Below are 15917 nucleotides of genomic sequence, written 5' to 3'. Positions count from 1 at the left end.
CCTGTTCGCCATTACCAGTGAAAGTAAAAGAAAATCTCAAATTTTGGGTTGTCTCCAGAAAAGTGAAGGGGAAATCTTCCAATGGGGACACTAGTTCCGGTGACCTGGGGGGATCCCCAAGGGATTCCCTTAATTTGCAGGGATTTCCTCCCACTTCCTATTTGGCTATGGGACAGGAAGTGAAGGGAAATCATAGCACTGGGACACAAATGGTGAAAAAAAAAATCTGACCCTCCTTTATTCTATCCAAAATGATAACAAAAAAGTTTTGCCTAGAGTTTTACTTTAACCCCTAGACGCCGAGTGAAATATACAGCCTCTTGGCATCTGGGCCTTGGCGCAGAGGGGCCGCATATTTGCGTATCAAATATAAAGAATGGATGTGCCGAGAGCGCGCACCCTCTGCCAGGGGCGGACTGACCATTTGGAAACTCAGGTACTGCCCAAGGGCCCGGGGTAAGTAGGGGGCCCCATGAGATGCCCCTGGTACCTTTTTCATAGGCTTTTTTGAGTTTGGGCAAGGACACAGGGGCCCCAAGACCCCCTATTGCCCGGGGGCCCCATGAGTTGTCAGTCCGCCCCTGCCCTCTGCGCTCCCGGCACATTTACTGGTGGTCACATGACCCAAACCCCTGCCCCGCCTTCCGGCATCACAAACCCCTTACAGGGCCGGGAGGCACCAGCGCCAAGGGATTAAAATCCCTGCAATGCCGTTCTGAAGGCAAAAGGGGGTCCAAACCCGCTACTGGCAAGGTGGACTTTGTTGAGTCTATGCCATGAAGGCCATTCTGAAGGCAAATTGGGATCCAACCCAGTAATGACAAGGTGGACCTTGTTGAGTCTATGCCATGAAGGCCGTTCTGAAGGCAAAAGGGGGGTCCAACCCAGTCCCGGCAAGGTGGACCTTGTTGAGTCTATGCCATGAAGGCCGTCCTGAAGGCAAAATGGGGTCCAACCCGGTACTGGCAAGGTGGACCTTTTTGAGTCTATGCCATGAAGGCCATCCTGAAGGCAAAATGGGGTCCAACCCGGTACTGGCAAGGTGGACCTTGTTGATTCTATGCCATGAAGGCCGTTCTGAAGGCAAAAGGGGGTCCAACCCGTTACTGGCAAGGTGGACCTTGTTGAGTCTATGCCATGAAGGCCGTTCTGAAGGCAAAAGGGGGTCCAACCCGGTACTGGCAAGGTGGACCTAATTAAGTCTATGCCATGAAGGCAGTTCTGAAGGCAAAGGGGGGTCCAACCCGGTACTGGCAAGGTGGAGCTTGTTGAGTCTATGCCATGAAGGCTGTTCTGAAGGCAAAATGGGGTCCAACCCGGTAATGACAAGGTGGACCTTGTTGAGTCTATGCCATGAAGGCCGTTCTGAAGGCAAAAGGGCGTCCAACCCGATACTGGCAAGGTGGAGCTTGTTGAGTCTATGCCATGAAGGCTGTTCTGAAGGCAAAATGGGGTCCAACCCGGTAATGACAAGGTGGACCTTGTTGAGTCTATGCCATGAAGGCCGTTCTGAAGGCAAAAGGGGGTCCAACCCGGTACTGGCAAGGTAGTCCAAATAAAGTGGCCGGTGAGTGTATATTGTAGTAAAAGGTGGAGTTGCAATAGGTTCTAGTGTTCATGACTAGAGACGCGCGATGGAAAAATGTGTTTCATTTCGAAGTCATTTGTTAACCACTTCCAGTCCAGACACTTTTACCCCCTTCCTGTCCGGACGCTTTCCCCCCCCTTCCAGTCCAGGCCAATTTTCAGCTTTCAGCGCTGTCGCACTTTGAATGACAATTGCGCGGTCATGCAACATATGAATTTTTTAGCATTTTTTTTGAGACAGATAAAACTTTATTTTGGTGGTATTTATTCACCACTGAGATTTTTATTTTTTTTGCTATGTAAATGAAAAAGTCCAAAAATTTGGAAGAAAAGTGTTCTTATAAAATTTCGCAAATAAATAATCTTTCTTCATAAATCTTGGCCAAAATGTATTCATCTGTCCTCCGGACAACAGCGTGCACTGACAATGGGAACACGCACAGGCAATGGATAAATGACCGATAGGGAGCGCCGCCGGAGCGAGTGGACGTTTCAAAACGTCCACCCGTTCCGGCGGCGCTCCTGTCGTTTATGTACATGGGCCAAACGGGAAGTGGTTAAATGCAGCAGTGAAAAATCAGGTCTTCTGCCCTACCAAAGCTGTGCACCATAGCTGTGTGTCAGTTCCCAGCTCCCCTCCCGCCTTTTCTCTGTCTGACCCAACAAGTTCTCAGCTGTGTGGTTTCTGTGAATCTTCTCTATTGTACTTGGGCAAGTTTGCCACAGTCCCTGTTCAGTCCTACAGATATTTTCCTATGCTCTTCATGCCTCCTTTGTACTCTGTCTAAATAGATTGAGTGCAGTAGCAGTCAATCTACTGACAGATCTGACAGTTCTGAACCCGGAAGTGCTCAGAGCTGAGCGCTTTCAGGGCAAGAATAGAGATTCTTGTCTCCTGTTTGCTTTCCATCCTGAAGTTTGCATGGACCCCTATGAGCCTATGCTTTAGTGAAGGGACCCTGGCAAAGGGGTGGATAGCAATAAATACTTGACAGGGGATATAACCCCTCCCTACTCCATCTACAAATGTAACATATACAGGAAAGAATTAAAATTGAGACAAAGCTCAAATAATTATTATAATTATAATTATAATCAGCCTTCTCTATCTACTACATAACCATTTTTACCATCTGTTCTGTTCTCCAGGTTCCTATCCCCGTTTGTCACTGAGTTTTCGTATTAAGAGGAACATTGGATATTTCATTCTTCAGACCTATATGCCATCCATCTTGATTACCATACTGTCTTGGGTATCCTTCTGGATCAACTACGATGCTTCTGCAGCTAGGGTGGCGTTAGGTACGTACTCATGTTATAAAAGAAAAGTTCAGGTAGGACAATACGGTACAGCCAGGGGAGGACAAGAAGGAGAATTCAACCAAGGCATGTTGGGGTGGTGGCCCTGATGGAGATATTTTACCATTCAAAGACTGATCAGAGCAGGAAATCCAGCAAATGACACTTGGTGGCCATTATATAGCTACCTTCTCCCCATTCATATCTGTCATCACAGCCTCCAGTAGAAGGAAGTCTTCCAGCACTAACTTCCTTTGAGGCATTCAGATATCATGTGACTGAATTCTGAGAGCCGCATTTCTACTTGGGTTCCAGGTTACAGTCTAGGACAGTATCCCTCACCCCATGGTGATTGCTGTAAAAGCCCCAATGAAGGAGGAGTGTTGAGTCTCCGAAACACTCTGGATTTGTTGCAGAATAAAATCTTTTATGGACTGTAAGAACTAGTGTGGTGCTCCCATCCATTCAATTCTTAAGATACCTTTTCTGAGGATCCAACAGGACACCACTTTTGTCACTTGAGGGAAGGTCCATATCTCAATGCCATATCCTTTAGGAATTTCCACTTTTCACCATGTCCACCAACCACTGCAAAACTATGCTACACTTTGGATGGTAGACTTTCTTCATCTGCCCTTTCCATGAAGGGGATTCATGAACAAAGAGACAATGAAACAATAAACTATAACCTTTAGGAACATCCACCTTTTGCCATGTCCATTGAGCACTGCAAAACTATGCTATGCTTTGGATGGTAGACTTTCTTCATCTGTTTCTTGAAGGGTATACTTGGTTGTACGTTCACCCCCCCCTCCAGGCCAAATGTTCCCAGTCCTCTACTAATAAACTCCTAGATGGGTACTGAGAAGGGCCCAGTACAGAAGTTCTTATCACTTAAAGGTATTTTTTGAAACATTTACTGGTTAAGAGCATCAAATACAACCAACAATGAGATGCAATAGAAGACCTTGATAAAGCCATCAAGAGATAATAGCCTTTTTCAAGCCTTACCATAAGTCTTCTATTGCATCTCATTGTGGTTGAGATGCAATAGAAGCTATTATATATATTATGGCCATTATATAGCTACCTTCTCCCCATTCATATCTGTCATCACAGCCTCCAGTAGAAGGAAGTCTTCCAGCACTAACTTCCTTTGAGGCATTCAGCTATCATGTGACTGAATTCTGAGAGCCGCATTTCTACTTGGGTTCCAGGTTACAGTCTAGGACAGTATCCCTCACCCCATGGTGATTGCTGTAAAAGCCCCAATGAAGGAAGAGTGTTGAGTCTCCGAAACACTCTGGATTTGTTGCAGAATAAAATCTTTTATGGACTGTAAGCACTAGTGTGGTGCTCCCATCCTTTCAGTTCTTTAAGATACCTTTTCTGAGGGTCCAACAGGACACCACTTTTGTCACTTGAGGGAAGGTCCATATCTCAATGCCATATCCTTTAGGAATTTCCACTTTTCACCATGTCCACCAACCACTGCAAAACTATGCTACACTTTGGATGGTAGACTTTCTTCATCTGCCCTTTCCATGAAGGGGATTCATGAACAAAGAGACAATGAAACAATAAACTATAACCTTTAGGAACATCCACCTTTTGCCATGTCCATTGAGCACTGCAAAACTATGCTATGCTTTGGATGGTAGACTTTCTTCATCTGCCCTTTCCATGAAGAGGATTCATGAGCAAAGAGACAATGAAAGAATAAATGATATCCTTTAGGAACATCCACCTTTTGCCATGCCCATTAAGCACTGCAACACTATGCTATGCTTTGGATGGTAGACTTTCTTCATCTGTCTCTTGAAGGGTATACTTGGTTGTACGTTCAACCCCCCCCCCCCCCCCCCCCCCAGGCCAAATGTTCCCAGTCCTCTACTAATAAACTCCGGGATGGGTACTTAGAAAGGCCCAGCACAGAAGTTCTTATCACTTAAAGGTATTTTTTGAAACATTTACTGGTTAAGAGCATCAAATACAACCAACGTGTTTCTGGGGAAAAGCTTCCCCCTTCTTCAGGACTTGAGAATTAGATGGTTTTAGAATAACAATGAGATGCAATAGAAGACCTTGATAAAGCCAGCAATTCCTAGTGCCATCAAGAGATAATAGCCTTTTTCAAGCCCTACCATAAGTCTTCTATTGCATCTCATTGTGATTCTAATACAATTACATCTACTGGTCAAGCCCTTCAGAATTGGGAAGCTTTTCCTCTGAAATTGGCTATATTTGAGGCTCCTAACAAATAAAATGAATTAAAAAAAACCTTTAAGTGATTATGAACGTCTCAGTACCCATTGTTTATCATCTGTTGAGTGTTCTTTTCGTTATGACCAAAGAGGTAACAGCATAGGTCCGGAACAAGGTCCACCTACACAATACCTTCATTACGTATGAGCGACCTTTGAAAGAAGATGAACTCCATTGTATATGCATCAGAACCAGGGGCGGACTGACCATTTGGTAAATCAGGCACTGCCCGAGGGCCCGGGGTCAGTAGGGGGCCCTATGAGAGGCCCCTGGTACCTTTTTCATAGGCTTTTTTGAGTTTGGGCAAGGACACAGGGGCCCCATGATCCCCTATTGCCCGGGGGCCCCATGAGTTGTCAGTCCGCCCCTGATCAGAACCAAGTCTGACTTGCACAAGTCCAGTTCTAATTCATGTGTTTCTTCTGTATTTCAGGAGTGACTACTGTACTGACAATGACTACAATTAATACCCACCTGAGGGAAACCCTGCCAAAAATTCCCTATGTGAAAGCTATTGATGTGTACCTTATGGGATGCTTTGTGTTTGTTTTCTTGGCTCTGTTGGAATATGCTTTTGTAAATTATGTGTTCTTTGGCCGGGGCCCTCAGCAGCAGAAGAAATTAAACGAGCGAACAAATAAATCGATTAATGAACGGCAACGCTATGAAGAAAGGAGAATAAGAGAACAGGTAGGTGGCCCTTATTAGAAAATGGTGTCACACATTTCTTGGATATTTCATTAGCTACAAATCTGACCGATCCAGACTAATTCTTGGCTTGCGAGACATCAATCACTGGTTGTCACGTCTACCCAGTGGTGTATTTAGGTTTTGTACTGCCCTAGACTTTCTAATATTATATGGTATATCTCTACATAGTTACACTCAATTTTCTATCCCGGGGGGTCTCCAAACTTTCTAAACAAATGGCCAGTTTAATGTTTTCCAGACTTTAGGGGGGCTAGACTGTGGCATTTGAAATTAGAAATTGTCCTGGTGTCAGTGGGAGTAAACATTGCATTTTTGGTATTAGGAGGAATAGTGCCCCATCACTGGTGTCAGTGGGAGGAATAGTGCCCCATCGCTGGTGTCAGTGGGAGGAATAGTTCCCCATCGCTGGTGTCAGTGGGAGGAATAGTGCCCCATCGCTGGTGTCAGTGGGAGGAATAGTTCCCCATCGCTGGTGTCAGTGGGAGGAATAGTTCCCCATCGCTGGTGTCAGTGGGAGGAATAGTGCCACATCGCTGGTGTCAGTGGGAGGAATAGTGCCCCATCGCTGGTGTCAGTGGGAGGAATAGTTCCCCATCGCTGGTGTCAGTGGGAGGAATAGTTCCCCATCGCTGGTGTCAGTTGGAGGAATAGTGCCCTATCATTGATGTCAGTGGGAGGAATAGTGCCCCATCATTGGTGTCAGTGGGAGGAATAGTGTCCCATCATTGGTGTCAGTGGGAGGAATAGTGCCCCATCATTGCTGTTAGTGTGAGCAATAGTGCCCCATTATTAGCGTCAATGGAAGAAATAGTGCCCCATTGTTGATGACAGTATCAGGAATTATATCCCATTGTTGCTGTCAGTGGTAGGAATAGTGTCCCATCATTGCTGTTAGTATGAGGAATAGTGCCCCATTATTGACGTCAGTGGAAGAAATAGTGCCCCATTGTTGATGTCAGTGGGAAGAATGGTGCCACATCATTGGTGTCAGTGGGAGGAATAGTGCCCCATTATTGGTATCAGTGAGAGGAATAGTGTCCCATCATTGGTGTCAGTGGGAGGAATAGTGCTCCATCATTGGTATCAGTGGGAGGAATAATGCCCCATCATTGGTGTCAGTGGGAGGAATAGTACCCCATCATTGGTGTCAGTGGGAGGAATATTGCCCCATCATTGGTATCAGTGGGAGGAATGGTGCCACATCATTGGTATCAGTGGGAGGAATAGTGCCCCATCATTGGTATCAGTGGGAGGAATAATGCCCCATCATTGGTGTCAGTGGGAGGAATAGTACCCCATCATTGGTGTCAGTGGGAGGAATATTGCCCCATCATTGGTATCAGTGGGAGGAATGGTGCCACATCATTGGTATCAGTGGGAGGAATAGTGCCCCATCATTGGTATCAGTGGGAGGAATGGTGCCACATCATTGGTGTCAGTGGGAGGAATAGTGCCCCATTATTGGTGTCAGTGGGAGGAATAGTGTCCCATTGTTGATGTCAGTGGGAGGAATAGTGTCCCATTGTTGATGTCAGTGTGAGGAATAGTGTCCAATTGGTGTCAGTAGCAGGAATATTGCCCCAATATTGGTGTCAGTGGGAGGAATAATGTCTTGTATCAGTGGAGGGAAAAGTCCCCCAAGGGCCAGATAAAGGCAAGAAGGGGGCCACATATGGCCCCCGAGCTGTCCTATACCATAGCAGTCAATAATGCAATATGTGTTATTTGTAGACCTAATGAAGGGGTATCCTTTGAACCCCTGAAACATGTTGAATTTTTATGATATAAGAGTATGACTAAACCAAACTCTGGACTTTAAACATTCTGCTTCTGTTGCTTCCATCCTTGTATATCCAGACCCTATAAACTGGACTGGGGTTCTAATTATAAAAATCTAAAAAAAATCTAAAGTTAAAAAGTTTTGGCTGTACAAACACTTTTTTGAACATAAGAAGTACTTCCTAAACAAACTCCAACAAAAGGAGTTATCTCCAAACACGGAAAGGTTTCTTCACAGTGAGAGCTGTGAGAATGTGGAATAGACTCCCTCCAGAGTTGGTTGTGGCCAGATCAGTGGATTGCTGTAGGAAAGTCCTGGATTCTTTCTTGGATACACAGAATATAACTGGATATAACATTTATAGGTAAAGGTGATCCAGGGAATATCCGATTGCCTCTCGGGGGATCAGGAAGGAATTTTTTCCCCTGCAGGAGCAAATTGGATCGTGCTTTGCTGGGTTTTTTGCCTTCCTCTGGATCAACTGTGGGTGTAGGATTATAACTTTTTTTGTTTTTAATGTTTGAACTGGATGGGCTTTTGTCTTTTTTTTCAGCCAGACTAACTATGTAACAAGGGATAGAAATAGCAGGCCTTAAAAAATGTAACTCATAGGTGCTCAAAAGGAGTGGGTTATTAGAGATTATTTAAAGATGGACACAATGTTGAGTTGGTATCATCAGAAAAGGGCTTTATTGAAGGTATAACAAGGTTACAACATTGGTAATACATGTCAAGGTATACATACAGACACTTCTTCAGGCCAGGCATATCACAACCAGGGGCGGACTGACCATTTGGAAACTCGGGCACTGCCCGAGGGCCCGGGGTCAGTAGGGGGCCCCATGAGATGCCCCTGGTACCTTTTTCATAAGCTTTTTTTGAGTTTTGGCAAGGACACAGGGGCCCCATGATCCCCTATTGCCCGGGGGCCCCATGAGTTGTCAGTCCGCCCCTGCTAGTGCCTTGAGGTAGATCTCAAAGCTAAGCTGCAGGATCTCGTGCATGCAGTGTATGGCATTAGGCTAGGTTCACACTTATGCAGGTGGCGTTTGACCCATTTCTGCGTTATGTTTTTGCCACGTTTTTGATGCGTTACATTTTTTTTTTATTTTTTTTTTCAATTTTTCTTGTTGCTAGGCCCATTTAAAATGCAAAAAGCATCAAAAAGTGGCAAACATGCAGCAAAAACACAATACATGCTTTTCTGTAGTGTTTCCATCGAAGTCTATAGAACCAAGAACGCAACGTTTTGCATTCAAAAAAGTCCCCGACCCTTTCCAAAAGACGCACCGGGTGAAAACACGGAGATGTGAATGTGTCTCATAGGAAATCATGTTAAATGGACTGTACTGGTGGCTAAATGGTTAGCAATTCCGCCTGGCAGTACTCGGGTTTGCATGTTCTCCCTGTGCCTGCATGGGTTTCCTCTGGGTACTCCGGTTTCCTCCCACACACCAAAGACATGCTGGTAGGTGAATTGGCTCCTGTCTAAATTGGCCCAAGTATGTGTATGTATGAATGTAAGTTAGGGACCTTAGATTGTACACCCCCATTTGGAAACTCGGGCACAGCCCAGGGTCAGTAGGGGGCCCCATGAGATGCCCCTGGTACCTTTTTCATAGGCTTTTTTGAGTTTAGGTAAAGACACAAGGGCCCCATGATCCCCTATTGAGAGCCCAGGGTCAGTAGGGGGCCCCATGAGATGCCCCTGGTACCTTTTTCATAGGCTTTTTTGAGTTTAGGTAAAGACACAAGGGCCCCATGATCCCCTATTGAGAGCCCAGGGTCACTAGGGGGCCCCATGAGATGCCCCTGGTACCTTTTTCATAGGCTTTTTTGAATTTTGGCAAGGACACAGGGGCCCCATGATCCCCTATTGCCCGGGGGCCCCATGAGTTGTCAGTCCGCCCCTGATCACAACTCAAGTAGAACATAGTAAAAAAAAAAAAATGTTTGATAAGAAGATTTGAGGGGTCTTTTGTAGAAGAATGGTTGTAAAATCAATGGCAGTTGGATGGTTGTCAGATGGTAGATGGCTAAGCGAATAAATAGATAAGGATATAAACTGATACCAAACTGATACTGGATGGACTTTTGTCTTTTTTCAGCCAGACTAACTATGATACATACATAGCTAAATGAGTTGGTATTGGAAGATGGTGACCAGGATGTCTTATTTTAGGAGACTATATGGGATTTCGGTCCCATTTAGATCTAAGTTAGACAAAGGACCCTCTTCTGTTGTCATGTAGACCTAAGCATTGTAGGTGGGAAGAGGACATTTTATCATGATGCCCAACTGTTCTCCAGGTCTAAAATACCCAGGTGGTCCCTGGCAGTGATCACCTCCTTTACTTCCAGCCTGATCGGCATTAAGGCAAGCAGAATGCTTCACCTATTTGCCCTTGATGCCATTTAGGCAAGATAGTTAGATTGACCATGAAAGAGTTTGGGGTTTTTCCAAGGTTACTTCACCTACATCTATCCATCTATCTATGCATAGTGAATAAATGTTTATACTTGGGCAGTACATGAATAGCAGGCCCGAAAAACTGCTCATCAATAGAAGGCCCATTGTAGAATTTGCCCACCATTGGTAAAATTCATATACAGTTGCAAGAAAAAGTATGTGAACCCCTTGGGATTCCGTGGAGTTTTGCATGAATTGGGCATAAAATGTGCTCTGAACGTCATCTAAGTCACAACAATAGAAGAACACAGTCTGCTGAACATAATACTACACAAACATTAGATGTTGCCATGGTTTAATTGCACATAACATGTAAACATTCACAGTGCAGGGAGGAAAACGTATGTGAACCTTTGGACTTAATAACTGGTTGACCCTCCTTTGGCAGCAATAACCTCAACCAAACGTTTCCTGTAGTTGCAGATCAGACCTGCACAACAATCTGGAGTCATTTTGGACCACTCCTCTTCACAAAACTGTTTCAGTGTAGCAATATTCTTGGGATGTCTGGTGTGAATCGCTCTCTTAAGGTCATGCCACAGCATTTCAACCGGGTTGAGGTCAGGACCCTGACTGGGCCACTCCAGAAGGTGTATTCTGTGCTGTTGCAGCCATTGTTTTGTTGAATTACTTGTATGCTTTGGGTCATTGTCCTGTTGCATCACCCATCCTCTGCGGAGCTTCAGTTGGAGGACAGATGGTCGTACGTTTTCCTGCAAAATGTCTTGATAAACTCTGGAATTCATTTTCCCATCAATGACAACAATCTGTCCAGGCCCTGAGGCAGCAAAGCAGCCCCAAACCATGATGCTCCCTCCGCCATGTTTCACAGTGGGGATGAGGTTTTGATGTTGGTGTGCTGTGCCTTTTTTTCTCCACACATAGTGTTGTGTGTTCTTCCCAAACAACTCAATCTTGGTGTCATCTGTCCACAGTATATTTTGCCAGTAGTGCTGTGGAACATCCAGGTGCTCTTTTGCAAACTTCAAACGTGCTGCAATATTCTTTTTGGACAGCAATGGCTTCCTCCGTGGTGTCCTCCCATGTACTCCATTCTTGTTTAATGTTTTCCTTATTGTAGATGTGTCAACAAAAATGTCAGCATGTGCCAGAGATTTCTGTAGGTCTTTAGCTGACACTCTGGGATTCTTCTTTACCTCATGCAGCATTCTGCGCTGTGCTCTTGCAGTCATTTTTACAGGACGACCGCGCCTAGGGAGAGTAGCAACAGTGCTAAACTTTCCCCATTTGTAGACAGTCTGTCTTACCGTGGACACATGAACATCGAGGCTCAAGGAGATACTTTTGTAACCCTTTCCAGCTTCATGCAAGTCAACAATTCTTGATCGTAGGTCTTCCGAGAGCTCTTTTCTGCGAGGCATGGTTCACATCAGACAGTGCTTCTTGAAACCAGTAAACCCAAAACAGGTGTGTGTTTTTTAAGGGCAGGACAGCTGTCAGCAACACATCCAATATCATCACACAGATTGGAGTCAAGGTTGGCTCACTGCTGGCTCCAATTAGCTCTGGGAGAAGTCATTAAGCTAGGGCCTCACATACTTTTTCCTCCCTGCACTGTGAATGTTTACATGTTATGTGCAATTAAACCATGGCAACATCTAATGTTTGTGTAGTATTATGTTCAGCAGACTGTGTTCTTCTATTGTTGTGACTTAGATGACGTTCAGAGCACATTTGATGCCCAATTCATGCAAAACTCCACGTAATCCCAATGGGTTCACATACTTTTTCCTCCCTGCACTGTGAATGTTTACATGTTATGTACAATTAAACCATGGCAACATCTAATGTTTGTGAAGTATTATGTTCAGCAGACTGTGTTCTTCTATTGTTGTGACTTAGATGACGTTCAGAGCACATTTTATGCCCAATTCATGCAAAACTCCACGTAATCCCAAGGGGTTCACATACTTTTTCCTCCCTGCACTGTGAATGTTTACATGTTATGTACAATTAAACCATGGCAACATCTAATGTTTGTGTAGTATTATGTTCAGCAGACTGTGTTCTTCTATTGTGACTTAGATGACGTTCAGAGCACATTTGATGCCCAATTCATGCAAAACTCCACGTAATCCCAAGGGGTTCACATACTTTTTCCTCCCTGCACTGTGAATGTTTACATGTTATGTGCAATTAAACCATGGCAACATCTAATGTTTGTGTAGTATTATGTTCAGCAGACTGTGTTCTTCTATTGTTGTGACTTAGATGACGTTCAGAGCACATTTTATGCCCAATTCATGCAAAACTCCACGTAATCCCAAGGGGTTCACATACTTTTTCTTGCAACTGTATATAAAGCTGTATCATCTGCAAGAAAAGGCAAAAATGGACACAGTTTCAGCTAAATTTGCATGTGTCATATATGTATTATGTGATTCCGATAATCATGTCCATCTCTCTAGGTTGACCCGTATGGAAACATTCTTCTTAGCACCCTTGACATGAGCAGTGAGTTGATGTCAGCCGAGATGGGAAGCAGTATTGGTGATTCCCGGAACTCCGTCCTGTCATACGACACCTCAGGGATCCAGTTCCGCAAACAGCTAACATCTAGAGGGGACACTTTTGGCCAGACTCCCCTGGAGCGCCATGTTCCTCTAGCAGCCACACGTGGACGTGCCAACTGCCGCCTCCGGCGACGCTCTTCTAAGTTAAAGCTTAAGATTCCAGACCTGACAGATGTCAGCACCATCGACAAATGGTCCAGGATCATTTTCCCCATCACATTTGGATTGTTTAACGCGGTTTACTGGTCGTACTATGTCAAGTGAAGCATTTTCATTGCCCTTCACCCTAAGCTGTGCACACCCTTCCTTCCACAGGACACAAGCTTCACCTAAATCTCTCACCCCCCCCCCCCTTCTCTTGCTTCACAGTTTGATGTCTGGGCCAGCCACAGAAGTAGCCATTCAATCCTACAAAGAGGGGGAGGGGGGGGGAGGAGAATTGCACTTTTTTGTCACACTTTTTTTCATCAAATTTCTAAAAGGTTTTTTCCCTTTTTTTTAAAAAAGAAAAAGTTTTCATTTTACCTGGAAGTAGATTATGGCTGGGTACTGTGAGTCATTTTTTTTTGGATGTAACCTTTTCTCGCGACTTGGTTAATCATTGTAATAAAAAAAAAAAAAAAAATGTGTTCAATTAAGATACTCCAATACAGAGTATGAGGAGTAAGCAGAGCAAGGTTAGGCGATACTGGCAATTATTTCCTCTCTTTATGCAGTTTAAAATGATTATTGCTACATATTGTGGAGCTATAAAAGGCACAGATATGACTCTGTAGAGCAGGATATTCCCAGTTGCAAGCTTGAATTGCACATGATGGAGTTGATGTCTTGATGGAAAGCCTTTGATGAAAACATTTTATTAATAAATGGGGGGGGGGGGGGGGAGCCAAATATAAAATGAAACACAATGGCATGGCAAATCCAAAACATCCTATCGGGGCTAGTCCAATTCTTTTCGGTGGGGGTCATCGAAACAATAATACATATTGCACAGCTGAAACGAAATGATATGTTTTACAGAATTGTGCATTTTCTGTCTTTCAGTAAATTTAGACCTAAAATGCAACCTGACTACCGAACCTTTATCTGTATTTCCAAATATAAATGTAACTTGGCAGATGCAAATTTTTACATATTAAAAGATAGAAAGTAAAGAATTAGGATGCAAAAGGCCTTGATTCACTCAAAGTTGGTAGCTACGCTTCTTCAACCTCAGTTTGAACATTACTTTTACCTATTTGTGTGGTTTTTTTTTTTTTTTTTTTTCTTTCTTGATTTGTGAAAGATAACAACATCTTAGCTATTAATAATGTGAATATTTTTTATCATTTAACCACGGCAGGACGGTGGCACTCCAGGGGCGGGTTGCCGTTCATAAACGGCACCCGCCATTTCTAGCTGTGCGCGCTCCCTGGGCGCGATCCGGTGCCCGCTGTGTCCTCCGGACACAGTGAAACACCGATCGTCGGACGGGACCTCTGTACGAGGTCCCGATCATGTGATCACTGATTGGCCAATCAGTGATCACATGCAAAGTAGTAAGCAAGATGTCACTTGTGACATCATTGCTTACTACGTGTGAAATCTGTGAATGATCACCGAGGTCACATGGTACAAGGCCATTCACAACAGCCTTGTACCATGTGACAAGCTGTGACCAATCACAGCTCACTCAGTACTTCTCAATGAGTGCAAGAATGCAGCCAGAGAGGAGAAATGATTGGGATTGTGATTGTGAATGATCACAGAGGTCACATGGGACAAAGCTATTCACAACAGCCCGCTGTAATCACTGTACTGGACCTCTGTGTGAGGTCCCAATCATGTGATCACTGATTGGCCAATCAGTGATCACATGCAAAGTAGTAAGCAAGATGTCACTTCTGACATCATTGCTTACTACGTGTGAAATCTGTGAATGATCACGGAGGTCACATGCTACAAGGCCATTCACAACAGCCTTGTACCATGTGACAAGGTGTGACCAATCACAGCTCACTTAGTATTTCTCAATGGCTTCAAGAATGCAGACAGAGAGAAGGAGAAATGATTGCTTTTGCAAACTTTATGGGTGTAAAAGCAATCAGTGTAAAAAGAGAGAAAAAATCTTCATCACCCCCCACAAGTATTTCTCAATGGCTTCAAGAATGCAGACTGAGAGAAAGAGAAATTATTGATTTTACATCCTATATGGGTGTAAAAGCAATCACTGTAAAAAAAAAAAAAAAAATCTTCATCACCCCCCACAAGTAGTACAATGTCACCATGGTGACACTGTACTGCTAGGGTGACAGTATGTAAAAAAAAACAAAAAAAAAACCCATAAATAAAAATGTAAAAAAATGTTTAAAAATTATAATTTTGGGTTATAAACTAATTTGGCTTATTTTTTTTTTACTAAAAATATAACGGAATACATTTTGGCCAAGATTTATGATGAAAGATTATTTATTTGCAATATTTTATACGAAAAACACTTTTTTTCAAAATTTTTGGACTTTTTCATTTACATAGCAAAAAAAAAATAAAAATCCCTGCGGTGAAAAAATACCACCAAAATAAAGCTTTATCTGTCTCAAAAAAATGGTAAAAAATTCATTTGGGTACAGTGTTGCATGACTGCGCAATTGTCATTCAAAGTGTGATAGCGCTGAAAGCTGAAAATTGGCCTGGGCAGGAAGGGGGGGAAAGTGTCCGGACTGGAAGGGGGTGAAAGTGTCCGGACTGGAAGGGGGGGAAAGTGTCCGGACTGGAAGGGGGTGAAAGTGTCCGGACTGGAAGGGGGGGAAAGTGTCCGGACTGGAAGGGGGTGAAAGTGTCCGGACTGGAAGTGGTTAAAATGATTGTAAACACATTCTGTTTAATTATTAAAATTAATTAAATTAAGTAAAATTCATGAAATTAAATATTACATTTAAATTCTGAAAATTTTCACTTTTACCCATTTAGCCAACAAAAAAGCTTTAAAATCACACGCCACTTTAGTTAGAAAAGTTAAAAAAAGGTTCCACAATTGGTTTTTATATATCCACTTAATTTATTACTTTTCATTCACATAGAGTATACACCATAGTAGCTCTCAAGAATCATGTTTAACAGGTTCCACAAAATTAATTAAATTAAGTAAAATTCATGAAATTACACATAAATAGAACAACGTGGATACGCAGATCCCGTAATAAACAGAATAACAGAAATGGTAATCAAACAAACCAGAGACCACAAGGATCCAAAACTTTCTTGACAATATCTTGTTTTTTCCTTTTGTCAC

The 15917-nt window shown here is 43.5% G+C and overlaps 1 protein-coding gene across 1 annotated transcript in view; it reads left to right on the top strand.

Annotated features, from left to right (window-relative positions):
* Window positions 1-13712, top strand: part of LOC149435994 (gamma-aminobutyric acid receptor subunit beta-4-like) — a 48396-nt gene extending 34684 nt beyond the window's left edge. Inside the window, exons 4-6 of the mRNA XM_089662178.1 lie at window positions 2737-2889; window positions 5585-5841; window positions 12542-13712. Of these exons, the coding sequence (XP_089518304.1) occupies window positions 2737-2889; window positions 5585-5841; window positions 12542-12910 (779 nt within the window). The 3' untranslated portion in view covers window positions 12911-13712. The remainder of the gene's footprint in view (window positions 1-2736; window positions 2890-5584; window positions 5842-12541) is intronic.
* The last annotated feature ends 2205 nt before the right edge of the window (window positions 13713-15917 follow it).

The sequence above is a fragment of the Staurois parvus genome, unplaced genomic scaffold (genome assembly GCF_062004578.1).
Source record: "Staurois parvus isolate SC_StPar_1 unplaced genomic scaffold, SC_StPar_1.0 ptg001434l, whole genome shotgun sequence".
NCBI classification, from domain to species: Eukaryota; Metazoa; Chordata; class Amphibia; order Anura; family Ranidae; genus Staurois; species Staurois parvus.
The sequence above is the reverse complement of the archived record's forward strand: the minus strand, read 5'-3'. Positions and strand labels throughout refer to the sequence as shown.